General features: G+C 37.9%; 1 protein-coding gene across 4 annotated transcripts in view; it reads left to right on the forward strand.

Moving 5' to 3' along the window:
* Nucleotides 1-18874, forward strand: part of ATG5 (autophagy related 5) — a 157765-nt gene that overhangs the window by 131815 nt on the left and 7076 nt on the right. For 3 of the 4 annotated variants that reach the window (XM_066373560.1, XM_066373562.1, XM_066373561.1), the window contains exon 7: nt 4538-4655. In XM_066373560.1, coding sequence (XP_066229657.1) covers nt 4538-4655 — 118 coding nt within the window. Of the gene's footprint in view, nt 1-4537; nt 4656-18874 lie in introns of those variants that run through there. The other variant, XM_066373563.1, reaches the window with a different exon arrangement.

Consider the following 18874-nt stretch of genomic DNA (forward strand, 5'->3'; position numbering starts at 1 on the left):
TGTATATAATTACTTCTGTTTTACAGTTCAGGAAACTGAGGTTCAGAAAAATTAGATAATTGTGCCTGTGGTCCTATAATAAATGACAGAACCTGGACTTCAAACCAGTTCTTTTGACTGCAAAGCCTGTATGCTCTTTAATAACTACCTTGTATTTTTTGTTGCAGTATGTACTTTATGTAACTCATCAGAATCAAACTTGATCTTAGTGATGTGGTTGTGCCTGTTACTCTTATTTAAAGTGCCCCGTACAGTGTGTGCTAAAATAAATTAGCATTTCTTGTTTTATCAACTTTAATGTTAATCTATTTGGGTAACCTATTTACTGTATTTTCCCTTTACTTTTTTTCTTAGATATAAAACTGATAATATTATGATTAACCTGCATTGATGTGTACTTGTAATACATATCATGTATAAAAATTTATGTCACTCTTAAACTGTCAGTTTAAAAAAATATGTGTGAGATTATTGGATGTTACTGATTTAAAGGTTTTACAAATTTGGTTGTGATTCTGTTCATTCTATTTCCAGTATCAACAATATAACTTTTCCATATAGGAAAAAATGATTATTTCGTTGGTGAGGATGCGTGACTAAAGGAGAGATCGGGAACATCCAGCTAGTAGCACCCCAATTTTATATTTTTATTGGTATATTTAAGAAATAACTAACATATATAAATTTTTTTAAGTAACAAGGACAGTTTCAAAGATGACTTTGCCACATTATGTTATTTCTCATGAGAGAGTAAAACTGTTTCTTGGAAATCACTGAAATCGTTTGCATATTTATAAATAAAGGGCTAGATTAAGTACTATTGGCTATATTTCTGTTATAGCGGCTTTCTTGTCTGTCAGTTGGGATTCACATTACCATGGATATTGTTAGCATTGCCTGCTTTTATGTATACTAAATCAAATTTTGAAAAATTCATGTTCTTTTTGTAGTTTCAAAATTCTTGTTATATTCAAAAGGAAGATAGCAGCTTTTAAAATACTTCGGGAGTATTTAAAATACTCCCTAGCAACCTGACCAGGTGGTGGCGCAGTGGATAGAGCGTCGGACTGCAATGCAAAGGACCCAGGTTCGAGACCCCAAGGTTGCCAGCTTGAGCACAGGCTCATCTAGTTTGAGCAAAGCTCACCAGCTTGGACCCAAGGTCACTGGCTCAAGCAAGGGGTTACTTGGTCTGCTGAAGGCCCACGGTCAAGGCACATATGAGAAAGCAATCAATGAACAACTAAGATGTCGCAAAGAAAAACTGATGATTGATGCTTCTCATTTCTCTCCGTTCCTGTCTGTTCCTATCTATCCCTCTCTCTGTAAAAACAAAACAAAACAAAAAAAACCCATAAATACTTCCTAGCATAATTTAGTCTTCTCTGCTAACCCCAACTTAGGTTTAAGAAATTTGCATGAATTTACCCTCAATTCCCATTGCCTTTCAGAAATTCTGTACTTGAATGTATGATCTGTATGTGGAGGGCTTTTGTTTTAAATGTAACTCCCAAAATTGAGTGTTTTTTAATATTTGGTGTGATTTACTCAGACACTTAATTGCTCTTTTCTAGCATCATAAAATTTTGAGAATAAGAATGTAAGTTCTTTAAGGCACACTAATGAGTGTTAAATATTTATTAGATTTTTTGATTGAGGTATTTGGGTGTTCGTCTTTAAAAATAAGATTTTTGTTATATGAGAAACAGCACTTTACTTTCATAAGAGTTTTCTTGGTTACCATTCTGCAGACTTTACTTAGAATAGAATACATCAATAGCACTGGGGCTTCCTGCTCCCTGCAAGCAAATACCACCATTATAAAGATAGCTATTCCTTTATTATAACCTCTCTGAGTTTGGAGAGAGTAAAAAAAGAACAGAGAGACTACACGTCGTTTTTCTAGGAGTGGGGATAGAGGAGAATTTTTGGATTTTAATAATGTAGCTTAGACTAGTTGGCCTTTCCTATTTGTCATAGTTTTTTATTATATATTATAATTTTATAGTTACTGTATATTACTTTATTATAGGAAAGCCGGCCATCTCAAAATTTTGTCACTAGGTAGGTGGCAATTGGATCTTGAAGGTTTCTTTGACTTTGCTGAAAACCTTAGTATTTGCAGATCAGACTGTGGATGATACAACCGGGGTTCAGTCCTGCCCCCCCTTTTCCAGTCCCAGGTGTCATCACTCGGGCTTACACTCTTCATACAGCCTCTCGCCGGTCATCCTGATGTTACCTCTTCACCAAGTCGTGTCCACAGTGCTGCTTCCCATCAGTCTTCAGAAAAAGCCTCTTTCATCATGTCTCTTCCTTCACTAAAAAGTCTTAAAGCCTCTTCACTGCTTGGAAGATAGAAAACCCTAAGTCGGGGTGGCTATTTTAAACTATTACTTCAGTCCCCTATTTGTTTCTTTCCTCTCGAAGTCCCCTAACCTTTATTATCTTCACATAGTTAATCCTTGATTGTGCATATTCTCAATTTCACCTTGTGTGAAAAGTGCAGCAGCTTCCTCAATTGAAGGACATCAGTCATATTTTTCAAAGAGAGTTCATTTATTGCAGTGAATTGCATTATATTCAATGCATTAATAATTTCAAGGTTTTCATTTTCTAAGTATTTCTCATACTTGTTACACACCCTGAGAAGTGTTGTTGGAGGTATCACGTTGACGCGAGGCAGCCACTGGGCGCACAGTGCAGAGCAGGGGGCGCTGCTGCCTTCGAGCCCAGCTCGTCTCAGGTTCCTGGCCGCACCCACTCCAGGCTGCTTTCCACCGAGTCTGTGACAGCTCTGTCACAGGAGTCCGAGGGATACATCCTCTTCGATAAAACAAAACAGGGTTATCTTTAATAGCTAGATAGTTGATATCATTTTCTTATAAAATATAAGGTATTTCTTAGTACTTGCAGTTTTTATAATTTTTCACTCTAGGAAGTTTAAAATAAAAACTACCACCTTAAACTAAAATAACAGTTAAGGGGAGCAAGATATTTTATTTCTCTTTACCATTTATTTACTTACCTACCATATTTTTTGCTCCATAAGACGCACCTGACCATAAGACACACCTAGGATTTTAAGGAGGAAAATTAAAAAAAAAAATTCTGAACCAAATGGTGTGTTAAAATATTTAATAAAATACCGTCTTTTTTGCTCCATAAGACACACAGGCATTTTCCCCTCCACTTTTGGGTAGGGGGGGAGTGCGTCTTATGGAGCAAAAAATACGGTACTTGCTCTCTGCTTGGCACGGTTCTTCAATTATTTCCACAATAAACTTAAGAAATAGAGAATGTCCCAAATTTCCAAAGAAACTGTACGCAAGATCATAGAGCTCATAAACAATACTTCTGTTCATAGACTGGCTCTCTCCAGAGTTCTTGCATGCTTTGCCATGGTGAGGCTTCCATCATCAACATGCTCCTGTAGAGGTAGTGTAGGAAAACAAAACTTAATTTTAAAGTGGGTGAAACACTGGGATTATTAGCAATTCATTATGACATAGTACTAATAACAATTATCAATAGAAATGCTATATCTACTATTTTGAAATTTTTTAACTATTCGGAGAAGTTAAACTAAGACCATATATACCCTTCACCTAGAGTCACCAGTAATTAACTTTTTCCTACATTTACTCTCTCTTCTCCCCTCCCCTCCCCACTTAAAAATAAGTTTCAGACATCATGGCACCTCATCCCTAAATACTTTAATGTTAACTTATTTTTTCTTTTCTTAGCAAGAGTCAGGAAGGGAGAGAGATGAGAAGCATCAATTCTTCGTTGCTGTTCCTTAGTTGTTCATTGGTACTTTCTCATATGTGCTTTAATGGGGGGCAGGCTCCAGCTGAGCCAGTGATCTCTTGCTCAAGCCAGCAACCGTGGGGTCATGTCTGTGATCCCATGCTCATGCCAGATGAGTCTGTGCTTAAGCCGGCAACCTCGGAGTTTCAAACCTTGGTCCTCTGCGTCCCAGGACAACGCTCTATCCACTATGCCACTGCCTGGTCAGGCTTGAACGTGTATTTTTGAACATTAATGATGTTGTCTCTAATACCATTATAATTCCTTAAAAATCTGACAATAACTCAATAAAATTATATAATGTTCCTCATTTCCCAAATTATTCCAAAAATGTCTTTTATAGATTTTTTTTTCAATTTTCTTCAATCCAGTATTTAGTCAAGGTTGATTTTGATTTTTTTTTGTATTTAATTGTTATATCTTGTCAACCTCTTTTAATGTTTTTCTGTTGTTCTTGCGTTATTTTCTAATACCTTTGAAAACTTTTTTGAAGAGTCCAGGCCAGAGTATTGCACATTCTGAATTTGTCCGATTGTTTCCTCATTACTAGATTTATTTGACTTTATGTTAAGCATTTTGGACAATAATACCACATTCGTGATGTATACTTCTGATTATACTATATCCAAAGTCATCTCATGCCAACTTTAAATTTCTGTTCTATTAATTTGTAATTAGTAGCAACAAAGACTTAATTGTTTGAATTCTTTCTTCATTTTTCAAAAAGACAACAACTGAACGACCTTTCATTCAGAAGCTTTTTCGTCCTGTGGCTACAGACGGGCAGTTGCATACATTAGGAGACCTCCTCAGAGAAGTTTGTCCCGCTGCAGTCACTCCTGAAGGTAATATAATTAGCAACAGTGAAACTTTGCTCTCATTTCTCTTTGTTACCGAGGCAATGTAAGCATTCCGCATTTATACATAAATTTTACAAGTTACTTCAGGAAGATATTTTCATTATCTTGTAGGAAGAAAGCTTTTGAAACAGAAGCCCTTACAATTTAATTTATTATTTCATAAGTTATTGACACAAAATAAGGAAATGACTCTCGGGTGGAATAAAATATACTGTTATTACATTAACCTCTTATCACATCTTTGGTGTTCTGTGTCTCTTATTTGTGAATGCAGTTCTGATAAATACTGTTTTTAATCTTCATTATGTTTCTTCATTCTAAAGAAATAAGAGATTGTATAGTAAAATTTCTTACCTTTGTTTTTCTTAATCAGATATGCTTGCTTTTCCTTACACTCCTTTATCTAGCGACTCTCGGTTGTACAAAGGCTCAATGTGGTGGCGGAAGGGGGAAGCATCTGAAATACCAGCAAATTGATAACTAGAAGAGATTGATTTAAAACAAAAAATCATTGACCACCACTCAGAATTGCTGGAATTTTTTAAAAATTATTTTTATTTATTCATTTTAGAGAAGAGAGAGAGAGATAGAAGGGGGGGAGGAGCAGGAAGCATCAACTCCCATATGTGCCTTGACCAGGCAAGCCCAGGGTTTTTTGTTTGTTTGTTTGTTTTTGTATTTCTCTGAAGCTGGAAACAGGGAGAGACAGACAGACTCCCGCATGTGCACGACTGGGATCCACCCGGCACGCCCATCAGGGGGCGACGCTCTGCCCCTCCGGGGCATCGCTCTGTGGCGACCAGAGCCACTCTAGTGCCTGGGGCAGAGGCCAAGGAGCCATCCCCAGCACCCGGGCCATCTTTGCTCCAATGGAGCCTCGGCTGTGGGAGGGGAAGAGAGAGACAAAGAGGAAGGAGAGGGGGAGGGGTGGAGAAGCAGATGGGCGCTTCTCCTGTGTGCCCTGACCGGGAATCGAACCCGGTACTTCTGCACACCAGGCCAACACTCTACCACTGAGCCAACTGGCCAGGGCCAAGCCCAGGGTTTTGAACCGGCGACCTCAGCGTTCCAGGTCTACACTTGATCCACTGTGCCACCACCGGTCAGGCAGAATTACTGAAATTTAACAGGTTTTATTGGTTTTAGAGTTTATAAATATATGTTTATAAGGTCTTACTGTCATTTATCATCCGTATTCTACTACTGAATTCTCTGTATCATTACCTAAACATTATTTGTGATCATTAAGTCATGGCTAAGTTGATTATAATACGATCTTTGAATCTTAATCTATTTTTGTTGCTGTATAATTTTAGTTTTGTTAAGAGTTTCAATTAAATAATTTTTTGGAAATATAGTGATTTTTATTTTTAGTAAATTTATTGACTTGTTCAGTAATCACTACAATCTAGTTTTAGGATATTCCTATCACCTCATTAGTTCCATTGTACTTGTTCACAGCTAGTCTCTGTTCCCACTGCCGCTTGTAGACAACGGATCTGCTTTTTGTCTCTGTAATTTGCCTATTTTGGATAGTTCACATATGGAACCGTACAAAGTGGCAACTTTTTCGTTTACTTAACATAATGTTTTTGGCTTCATCCAATTTGTGGGATGATTTAGTAGTTTGTTCCTTTACATTGCTGAGTAGTAGTTCATTGGGTATATGATCATTTTATTTTTTCTTTCACCAATTGATGGGCATTTGGATTGTTTCCACCTTTCCACTTTTATGAATAATGCTGCTATGAACATTCACTAACAGATCATTGTGTGGACATATGTTTTTATTTTTCTTGGATAAAGAGATTCCTAGGAGTGGAAAGGCTGGGTAGTATGCTAAGTTTGTGTTAAAGTTCTTAAGAAACTGCTGAACTTTTCTAAAGTGACTGTACCATTTTACAGTTTTACCAGCAGTATATGGGGGTTCCAGTTACTTCACATTCTCACCAATATACACTTTTTGTCTTATAGCCATCCTGGTGGTTATTGTAGTATTATATTATGGTGGTTTTATTTCCCTAATGATGTTGATGTTGATGTTGAATGTGGTTTCTTGTGCTTGTTATTAAAATGAAATGTCTATTCAAACACTTTTCTTATTTTTTATAGATTATTTGTCTTATTACTGAGTTTTGAGAGCTATTTAAATTAAATATTCTGGATATAAGTTCTTTATCAGATATTATTTGCAAATATTTTCTCCTATAGCAGGTCTTGTTTTTTTATTTATTTTATTTTATTTTATTTTATTTTAAAAAATAAAGTACTTAGCCTGACCTGTGGTGGCGCAGTGGATAAAGCATTGACCTGGAATGCTGAAGTCGCCAGTTCAAAACCCTGGGCTTGCCTGGTCAAGGCACATATGGGAGTTGATGCTTCCTGCTCCTCCCCTCCTTCTCTCTCTTTCTCTCTCCCCTCACTAGAATGAATTTTTTAAAAAATGAATAAAATGCTTAAATTTGATAAGGTACTATTTATCAGGGTTTTTATGTATTGTATTTATATAGTTAATAATTTTTAAAATTTTTAAGGTTTTATTGATTTTACAAAGATTGGGATGGAGGATGAGAAGTAGTTGCTTCACTCTAGCTGTTCATTGGTTGCTTATCGTATGTGCCTTGACCAGACAAGCCCAGGGTCTCAAACTGGTAACCTCAGCGTTTCAGGTCAGTGCTCCATCCACTGTGCAACCTCAAGTCAATCTAAAATTTGTTTTCTAATACCTAGTATATTTATATAGTTCCAAAAGTAAGATGTATATTGCCTGACCTATGGTGGCACACTGGATAAAGCATTGACCTGGAGCGCTGAGGTCACCAGTTCAAAACCCTAGACTTGCCTGGTCAAGGCACATATGGGAAGCAACTATTACAAATTGATGCTTCTCACTTCTCCCTCATATCTATCTATCTCTCTCTCTCTCTCCTCTATCAATAAATAAGTAAATAAATAAAGTAAAATATATTTAGAAAGATTTAGAAGTTTTTTTACCCAAATTTTTATTACCAGACCCTAACCCACTTCCCCTCTGCAGAGACAACCATTATCGCCATGTTCCTATATATTGGTACAGAGACAATAAAGCAGACTTCTTATTTTTGAAGTCAAGTTACAGAAAGTTTGGGATACTCTCAGTAACTTACATGATTTAGAAATACTCACTGTTCTGGCTTATTTTCTCCATGCTGGAAGGGTTTATTTAAAAAATAAAAAAACCTTGTGTAATGTCTATTTTGCTACTGTCATGAAGATTTGAGAATATAGACTAGTTTTTCCATTTAAAGTATAATTAAGAGATTAATCATTTTTATTGTTAACAGAGATGGGACCTATAAAGCCTTATATTGCCCCCTATAAGCAATGACTTTCAATCATTTATTTCTCTGCACTGTAATTTTTTTCTATTTTTGTGAGTACTTTGTAATATTTTAAAGAACATTGAAAAAATAACTATCACTTAAGAATAATTGAAGTTTAAGCTATAGCTTAATATTTAAATGGCTACCTTATTTTTTTTCTTAGAGGTTTTTTGACAATCTTTCAAAACATTAGGTTATTTAAGAAATATACTACTAACAAATATTAGGGTATATTTCAAAATGAATTTGAAATGATAAAGAAGCATTTGATTTTTTTATTAAACAAGAACATCAGAAAAGCAAATGACAAGTCAAAGAAAGTTGTTTGATTATGCAAATGAGATGCAAAACCAACTTTTATTTCATTGGTGAAAATGTACTATACAAAAGGCTGAAAGTACTAGAGTATCTGCATGTTCCCTGGTCCCCTAATTTTTGTGAACAGTGTACTTCTTTATAAGATCTTTGACTGTTGAGTGAGAACATCACAGTGAAACTCAAAACCTTGGGAGAAAACTGTTCTACTGTAATGATCTGTCCCCCAGACAATAGCAGCACATTTGTCAACAAATACATACCCAGAACAATGCAAGAAAACTTACTAGAGAAGAGCAGGAAGAAATTGGTTGGGTGTTAATTTTGTGTTTGACATTTTTAAGAAACTTAGAGTTATACATTTGTTTTCTTTTAGATGATTTTGCTAAATGTTTCTTAGCTGCTTAATTGCAGAACTAGGTTTAGAACTCAAGTCTCCATCTCCTGATCCATTTTGCTGTTACCATTTATTTTCATTTTCACTTTTTCAATATTTTAACGTTTTAAAAATTATTTGTATTTTTCTGAAATCAAAAGTGGGGAGGCAGTCAGATTCCTGCATGCACCTGACCAGGATTCACCTGGCATGCCCACCAGGGGGCAATGCTCTGCCCATCTGGGGCATTGCTCCATTGTCAGAGCCACTCTAGCACCTGAGGCAGAGGCCATGGAGCCTCCTCAGCACCCAGGCCAACTTTCCTCCAATGGAGCCTTGGCTGTGGGAGGGGAAGAGAGAGACAGAGAGGAAGGAGAGGGGGAGGGGTGGAGAAGCAGATGGGCACTTCCTCTGTGTGCCCTGACTGGGAATCGAACCCAGGATTTCTATAAGCCGGGCTGACATGCTACCACTTAGCCAACCAGCCAGGGCCTATTTTAACTTTTTTGTTAGTTTAAAATAACATTCTGAAATGTTTGCCTTTTCCTGTTTTTTTCCCCCATTGACTTGAGAGAGAGAAGGGGAAAGGGGAGGGAGAGATAAGAGAGAAGCATCAAGTCATTGTTCTACCTAGTTATTCTGTTTTGTTGTGCACTCATTGGTTGCTTCTGTGTGCCGTGACCGGGGATTGAACCCGCGACCTCGGCATGCCTGTACGACACTGTGCACTGAACCACCCGGCAAGGACCGCTTTTTCTCTTTATTCTGTGTTTTGTGTTTAGTAGCTAATCTCACCTATGTGCTGTTCTCCCTTATGGTATTTCCTGGTACGATCTTAGGAACCTGAACTTTTATATTTATTTTGTTATTTTATAATTCCTATACTGTATATGATTCTGACCACTCTTGTTGAATTTATTAAAATGGTGGCTGTGGCAATTCATTCAGGAATTTAAATGAAAAGCAGCCACATGCTTTAGGCCATTAGAATACACCTTTGTGCTCATTTCCATTCCTCACCCAGATCACAGTACATGTAGGCTGACACGGCCCTACACAAGAATGGCACACAAATTTATGAGGCTTTATATTCCTTTAAGGATTAATAAAATTTTAGCATGCCCTACATGTACATCTATTCCTGAAGAATATACCATTTGACTTTTTTGTTTTTGGTTTTTGTGGTCGGTTTTTTTTTTGAGAGAAAGAGAAAGGGAGGAGACAGTGTGAAAAGCATTAACTCCTAGTTGCTTCACTTCAGTTGTTTAATGATTGCTTCTCACACGAGTTTTGACTGGCAGGCTCAAGCCTAGCCAGGGACCCCTTGCCCAAGCCAGTGACCTTGGGATTATAGTGATGATCCTGCGCTCAAGCCTGTGACCTTGGGGTTTCGAACCTGGAACCGCAGCGTTCCGGGTTGACACTCTGTTCACTGTGCCACCACTAGTCAGGCTCCCATGTATTTTTTTCAAAGGGTTGGTGAGGTAGCCACTCACAACTTTAATCTACAGAACTGGCCTCTTAGGTGATTACAGATGCTATGGGTGGATATCTTTGTGTGAATCTTCTTCCCATCCAAATTGTCCATTCTTTTATTGATGGTGGGACATATACACACACAGACTTAAACTCACACACATGCCATACACATGCATCATTGAAATGATATAAATAGCACCTATACTTGTGAAGTACTTTTGATTGTACCTTTCATACCAGGAGGTGGCCACATTTTTAATACCAATATCTTATCTTTGGAAAAACTTTTGCCTCTTCCTTTTGTCACTTCATATTGGAAAGTATTGTCATTTCAGGATCTGTGGGAATATCCAGAAGAGGTCACTATTTCAGTAAAGAACTGTTTACTGTCTGGTTCAGTATACTTGTGACATTATCAAACATGAAGCATTTTAAAGCATCTGCACCCAACTTAGGTTGAAAGAGAAAGACTTTAAGATTGGTTGGGTTTGGATAAGAACTGGCTTTTATCACATGATAAAGAGAGAAAGTACTTCATAAAAGTTACATGGCACCATTGTCTACGACTCCTTACAAGAAGTGATTCATGCATGAAGGAATTTTGCCTTTATTTCATCACATGAAGGTAGAATGTACTTAATTATGAAGACATGCTTTAGGTCATTGTTCTTGTGGAGTAACTAGTGAAGCTTTGTGCGTTTCTTTTTGTTGTTTTATAACTGGCAAGAGGAGTTAGCCAAGTTAGAGGTAACAGGAAGTAACCAAAGGTGAGCTCAGGTAAATTTTTTCTGTGGTGTCAGCTTTAGTTAATATGACTCAGAGAGCTAAGCTTCTGTACCAGACCTGAAGTGAAATATTATTTTCTTTGCTCATTAAAACAACATTAAAAAAAAAAAGTTAAAACCCATAGCTTTTATTCTTTCACTTGGAAGAATACAAAACACCTATAAGCTTTGCCCAATTATATTTCATTTCCCAGTTTTCTAATGTAGTGTATAAAAATGTAGAGCTTAGGCTTATGAAAATAAAAATGTCTATTTGTTTTTAAAATTTTATTTCCAAGTCTAGTTGATCAGTACTCTCTAAAGTTAGGCTGCTTTAGCCCTGAATGTATGTTGATATTTTGCAGATGTAGAGTATGTATAAGGAAGGGCTCACACTCCATGGCAAATGATTAAAGATTCCTGGCATCTCTTCCAACAAGTAAAGTCCTGTAGCCACTTGCCTTTTTTCATTTCCATTTCTGTCCTGCTTCCTGGGAACTTATTTACTTTGAGACCCTTCTCAACCACCATTTTAATTTTTGGTGTCAAACTGATGTTGTAGATTTCATTATTCATCATTAAGTTTCTTTGCATTATACTGTCTTCTGGCACTTGGGATATTAAGATGTGTTAAGACATAGTTTCTACATTTAGCAATCTGGTCCAGTTGGAGTGGACAGAAAGATATACAGATGTGTATACCTAAAAGGACTGTTTTATTCATTCTGTAGTAGGTAGTGAAGAATGAGCTAAGTCTTTTTGTTTTGTTTTGTTTTGACAGAGTCAGAGATAGGGACAGATAGGCAGGAAGGGAGAGAGGTGAGAAGCATCAATTCTTTGTTGCAGCACCTTAGTTGTTCATTGATTGCTGTCTCATATGTGCCTTGACCAGGGAGCTACAGCAGAGTGAGTGACCCCTTACTCAAGCCAGTGACCTTGGGCTTCAAGCCAGTGAGCTTTGGGCTCAAGCCAGTGACCTTTGGGCTTAAGCCAGCGACCATGGAGTCATGTCTGTGATCTCACGCTCAAGCCAGAAACCCTGTGCTCAAGCTGGTGACCCCGGGGTTTCAAACCTGGGTCCTCCATGTCCTAGTCCAACACTCTATCCACAGCGCCACTGCCTGGTCAGGCAAGAATGAGCTAAGTCTTAAAAGGTAAGCAGAAATTAGGTGAAAAGGAGGGACTAGCTCATATACCGCATGACTACCATATAGGTAGAACCTTTCATCATCTACCCACAGCCTGATTGTTAAGGGGTAATAGTTGGTCTAAAATGTCCCTATTTATCTCCTATAAATATGCAGAAAATTTTCAGTGAGGTCAGAAATGTGGGAACAGTACTGAGGAACTAAGTAACTTTGATCTATTTTTTTCTCAATTAGTACTTTGGAAGATAATTTTAACAATTTTAGGCTAAGGGAGTCATAATACCCCATTAGGCATTCTAACTTGTAATTTATATTGTTTTATTTTTATATATACTTTATAAGAAACCACAGAATAATTTTCATAAAAAGAAAAGATGATTTATTCCCTTTTTTCTTTCTTTGCTCTACATGATTAGATTGTTTATAAAGTAAATTAACTGGTATTGTAATACTTTTTCAGACATAAAGCAATTAGAGCAAAGAAATAACTAAATTTCACATTATTTATCCAATGAAGATCCTTCTTATTGAAGTTTGAACCAGCAATGCTCACTTTTCTTAGCATGATGGTACCTTCCCCCAAAGAGGTGGCATTTCAATTTGCAAACTCGTATCCCCAGAACAGGAAACCTACAAATGCCCGATTTCAGTTATGCTTTTTTTTCACTTGTTTCAAATTTGTTTTTATCCTAGTTATCCCTTTATACCTTCACACTTTTTGGTTTGGAAGATCATTTCAGTAGAGTTTTTGTTTTTTCCCTTTAATGGATCCAGGTTTCTTATTCTATAAACTAAAGAGACTTCCTAGTACCTGTCTCATAGGATAGGGGATGGCTGTAGGGTTTAAATGAACAAAAAGTTTAAGATTTTATAATCATGTTATTCCAAGGTTTGACAATTAATATTTTTTCCTTGTGGTTTTGGTAAGTATTTTTTCACAAATAAATGTGTTTTTGTTAAGATTTTTATTTATTGATTTTACAGAGGTGGGGGGACAGAAAGTAGTTGCTTCGCTCTAGCTGATCATTGGTAGCTTGCCGTTATGTGCCTTGATCAGGCAAGCCCAGGGTTTCAAACTGGTGACCTCAGCATTCCAGGTCGGTGCTCTGTCCACTGCTCCACCACAGGTCAGGGCAGGCCAATGTGGTTTTTTGTTTTTTGTTGGGTTTTTTTTGCTGTATTTTTTGATAAACTCACTCTGCAGAAACAAATACCGTATTTATGCTCCATAAGACGCCACCTGACCATAAGACACACCTAGGGTTTTAAGGAGGAAAATAAGAAAAAAATATTCTAAACCAAATGATGTGTTAAAATATTTAATAAAATACCGTATTTTTCGCTCCATAAGACGTACGGGTGCCTGGCCAGGCGGTGGGGCAGTGGATAGAGCGTTGGACTGGGATGCGGAGGACCCAGGTTTGAGACCCCGAGGTTGCCAGCTTGAGCACGGACTCATCTGGTTTGAGCAAGGCTCACCAGCTTGGACTCAAGGTCGCTGGCTCGAGCAAGGGGTTACTCGGTCTGCTGAAGGCCCGCGGTCAAGGCACATATGAGAAAGCAATCAATGAACAACTAAGGTGTTGCAACGAGGAACTAAGGTGTTGCAACATGATTGATGCTTCTCATCTCTCTCTGTTCCTGTCTGTCCCTATCTATCCCTCTCTCTGACTCTCTGTCTCTGGGGAAAAAAAAAAAAAGACACACGGGCATTTTGCCCTCCACTTTTTTGGGGAAAAAAATGCATCTTATGGAGCAAAAAATACGGTACTTCTTGTTGTTCAATCTATGTACAGAGGTGTAAATGTATGGTGAACTCTGAATATAAACTGATACTGTGACTGCTTTATATCTTAGATTATGGCAAGATGTCCATGCCACTGATACTTATTTTTAGAAATTAACTTCTGGGCATGATTAGAAACACCAGCAAGATATAAGCTAAAGTATCTCCATAGTTACTGTGACCAGCTCTATTATCATTTACTTGTTAAAATATAGTAAAAGTAAAAAATTTAAGGCTAGAGGTCCAAAAATATTGCTGCTAGTGAAGTTTTTTTATTGAAGACTGAGCATTAGAATGCACATTTATTTGAAGTTTGCAGCTGTCCACAAGAAGGTCCCTGGAAGAAGGCCCTTTTGTGATTTTGCTGAGTTAATGTGAGCCCAACAGGAGGGCCTGGGTCACTGAGTTCTGATGGGAGCCTGGCTCTTCTGGTGTCATCCTAACACTCGCTGCTCTTTGTTGGTTTTTCTTCCTTGTTGGATGCACATTTTAGGTTTAAGAAAATTACATAGTCTTATTCACAGTGGGAATTCAAAAAGTTCTTCAAATGTAGCCCTCAGGAGCAAAAATCTTCTATACTCGAGTTTGGACAAAAGCAATTATCAGTTTTAACTTGATAATTATATTTTATTTTCCCTTCGTCTGCGTGCTTTGTCCTGGCACATGAATAACATGGACTGATATTGGTGATCTAGAATCTGGTGGAGTTATCTATTGACATATGTTCTAAAATCAAAGAAATAATAAACTGATTATTTTTGTTAATTCTCCATTAATGAAGATGAGAGTACTGGACCTGTCAGAAGATGCCTCTGATTTCCCCTAATTATTGTTTATCTAAATCTCAAGAAGTTAAATGAATTAACATCACTTTTTAAAAGTAAGAACAAGCACTGGACAATTAATACTTTTATCTTTAGCATTAGGTAACAAAATTCCCTTAATAAAATAATAATGCATGCAGGCAGTTAAAAGTTTGTCATCTCTTTGTAATTATTGCCTATATTTTAGATGAAACAATTCTGAACTAGTCTGTTATTCACACTTGACAAATATTAATGGGTTTTGTTATACCCAACTAGAATTACTGGCTCATTTTATGAAAGCAGATCAAAACATTTGAACCTGTATTTTCAAAGTTATGTTGGGGGCGCGGGGTAGTAAATGAACAAGTTTTAATACCTAACTTTCACTGCATTTTTATGTTACTGTCAGGAGGCTTGTAGTTTATTTGAATGCTCTTACAAATCACTGAATTTAAAGCAGTGTTTTATTTTTAATAATATAGGATTGTTTTTTAGTTTAAATTTTGGTTTATGTCCTCATTAAGAAATATAAAGATTATAAGCAAAAGTCAATGAAAGAATTAACATGGCTATGTTTTGAAAATCTTATATAAAATGTAAAGAGTTAGGGCTCTGGGATTATTATGGGCAGAAATAATTTTAAAAGATAAAATTTATGCATCAAAAGAGATATGTGATATATATTAACTGTGATATTATATGTTCATTAAGACCTGTACTGCTAAGTGAGTATAGATCCGGAAGAAGTTAATGTAAGTATTTTTAAATGGGTTTGTATTTCTCTGATAAACAGCACTCTCCTTCTGTTTGTGATCATAGGATAAAAGCTCTGTAAGCTTGTATATGTTCATTTTTACTGCTACATCATGTAGTGTGCTCTTAAGATTGAGATCTCATTCCCCAGGAAGCATTTCTGTCTAAGATTAATTGCCCTTTTAAAATCAGCGTTTGATGTATTCCTTTGGCTATATCCTGGCTTGGTTTAACCCTCTTTGACCTGACCTCACTGACTATTACTGCCGAGGCTGAGTCAAAATCCTTCAACATGATGTATGCACTTCAGATTTCAGCCTGTGGTTTTTCATGTCAATGGATTCAATTAGTTGGCGTTTTACTAATGAACATATCAGAGGTTAAAGAATTTGTTAGAACAAAATTGTTCAAAACAGTAGGGACCAAAAGGCTCGTCTCTTTATTTGTTTAAAACTTTTTCAGAAATATTAAGGATTATTTAGAGGTTTTACCTTCAGCATCACACATTCCAAAAGAGCAAATCAAGTCATTTTCTGCTAAATTATAAAATGTAAATGTGAAGCCACAAAGCTAAAAACAATAGTTAAAATGTTTAGCCTTAGATTTCTATTATTACATATTCACAAGAGTGAACTAAAAAAGAAAGTTATTTATTTAAACTGAAAACTTCTGATTAAAAGCATTTTCCCATGCAGCTATACCAACCATTTCTTTAGCTTCCTTGAAATTCAGAGATTTTACATATTTAGTGTACTTATTAATAGTAAGAATGAAACTTATGCATCTCTCTAGAATCTCAAGTGACCTGGTTTTAAAGACATTTAGGTCATATGTCAAGTTGAAAACTGACTAAAAAGTGACGCTTAAAATGCAGATTGGGGTGGGGAGGGCTGTGAGCTGTGGCTCCCGGAAAGCTCTGCAGGACAGATTCCTTCCTGCGAGTTTTCGAATGTGGCGGATTTTAAATGTATAACAAATTTTGGAAGTTGCACACCACTCCCCACCCCCAGCCCAGAATGTTGTCATCTTAAAAAAAATAAAAACCTTACCTGAGGCCTATTAAGCACCATATTCATAGCACAGTAGGGCTTATTTCACTTGTCATCACGTGCTCAACTGAACACACACGGGAGAGCACTGCTGGCCTGGCCAGGGGTTCACAGCACTCAGGAACGGGAGAGCACTGCTGGCCTGGCCAGGGGTTCACAGCACTCAGGAACGGGAGAGCACTGCGGGCCTACCCAGGGGGTTCACAGCACTCAGGAACGGGAGAGCACTGCTGGCCTACCCAGGGAGTTCACAGCACTCAGGAACGGGAGAGCACTGCTGGCCTGGCCAGGGGTTCACAGCACTCAGGAACGGGAGAGCACTGCTGGCCTACCCAGGGGTTCACAGCACTCAGGAACGGGAGAGCACTGCTGGCCTGGCCAGGGGTTCACAGCACTCAGGAACGGGAGAGCACTGCTGGCCTACCCAGGGGTTCACAGCACTCAGGAACGGGAGAGCACTGCTGGCCTACCCAGGGGTTCACAGCACTCAGGAACGGGAGAGCACTGCTGGCCTACCCAGGGGTTCACAGCACTCAGGAACGGGAGAGCACTGCTGGCCTACCCAGGGGGTTCACAGCACTCAGGAACGGGAGAGCACTGCTGGCCTACCCAGGGGGTTCACAGCACTCAGGAACGGGAGAGCACTGCTGGCCTGGCCAGGGGTTCACAGCACTCAGGAACGGGAGAGCACTGCGGGCCTACCCAGGGGTTCACAGCACTCAGGAACGGGAGAGCACTGCTGGCCTGGCCAGGGGTTCACAGCACTCAGGAACGGGAGAGCACTGCTGGCCTGGCCAGGGGGTTCACAGCACTCAGGAACGGGAGAGCACTGCTGGCCTACCCAGGGGTTCACAGCACTCAGGAACGGGAGAGCACTGCTGGCCTACCCGGGGGGTTCACAGCACTCAGGAGCTTCTGAAAATGTCATTTGTTTTATTGTTTTGCACAATGATTGAGAGTTTGAATTTTTATTGTCATTCTTTTTATTTCCTAATTTTTAAAATTGATTTGAGAGAGAGAGAAACATCTATTTGTTGTTCCACTTACGTATGCACTCCTTGATTGATTCCTGTGTGTGCCCTGACCAGAGATCACCCCCACAGCCTTGGTGTATCGGGACAGTGCTCTCGTACTAAACTGAACTACCTGGCCAGGGCATTGTCATTTTTTTTATTTTAACACATTCATAAAATTCATGTGCCACACTGCATAATAATATGCAGAGTATATACCATATTAACATGAAACCATTCTCCTAGCCCTTTGCATGCTAGCAGTAAAACAAGTATTCTCATAATTTTGGGTTCAGGAAGAAAATTACAATGTTTACTTTTTGTTACTAAACCACAATCTTTTAAAAACTGATCTTCTCTCTTCACTATTAGTAATATATTTGACACTTAAGTTTTGGGAGTGAGCAGGAGGGAGGAATGAGGAAGAGACTCACTCACTTTTTTGAATACCTACTATGTCCAAACCCTATGCTGAGTTCTTTACTTGGCTGTCCTGTTTAATCTTCCATGAAACCCTGAAGATTAGAATTCTAATCTATCCACACTATAAAAGGAGGAAACAGACTCAGAAGGTTAAGTGACTTGTCTATTAATTCAAAACAAGTGAATTATGATTCAGTTCTAAAAGAAATATGTTGCTGTGTAGGCATAAAAGACTCCTAAACTAGACCTGGAAGGCATGTTAGTGACCTCTGTTCTAGACCAGTGGTTTACAAACTGACCCATAGAGTTCTGTCAGAAACTGTCTGAGGTTGTAAGTCAGTAAGCAGCAGGACTTGAGAGACAGGCTCAATCCACAGCAACCCAAGCTGCCCCACCTTCACCTGTGTTATATGTTGGATATCTGCATAAGATTTTATTTAAAGAAAAATTTTACATTTATATTATCATAGAATTTATTCAAGGGACCATTTAAAAACAGACTACTAGCCCAGAGATTGATTCAGAAGGTATGGAGAAAGGCCCAGCGTATGTGTGTTTTTAATTTTCCAAATTATTCTGATCATCTGCCAGATTTGCAAATCATGGATCTAGATAAACACCTTCATTAATATACATATAAAGAAACACCCTAAAGGAGATGTGAGGCTTGCCCAGAGCCCTTCATTACCAGAATTGGAGTTCAGGTTGCCTGCCTTCCAGTTTGTCGATCCTTCAGTCACCTTGCTAACTCTCAGTGCATACGTAGCTGATCCTTTCTCATTTATGTCTCATATTGTATATTTTATATTTAAGATAATGTTCCTTATATTATGTATATATGTATATATCATTTTTTATATGTACATAATAAATTACCGTTGTTTTAAGTTCATAATTTTTGTTAATGAGTTGTGTGACTAATCTGAATTT

This window comes from Saccopteryx leptura, chromosome 3 (assembly GCF_036850995.1).
Source record: "Saccopteryx leptura isolate mSacLep1 chromosome 3, mSacLep1_pri_phased_curated, whole genome shotgun sequence".
NCBI classification, from domain to species: domain Eukaryota; kingdom Metazoa; phylum Chordata; class Mammalia; order Chiroptera; family Emballonuridae; genus Saccopteryx; species Saccopteryx leptura.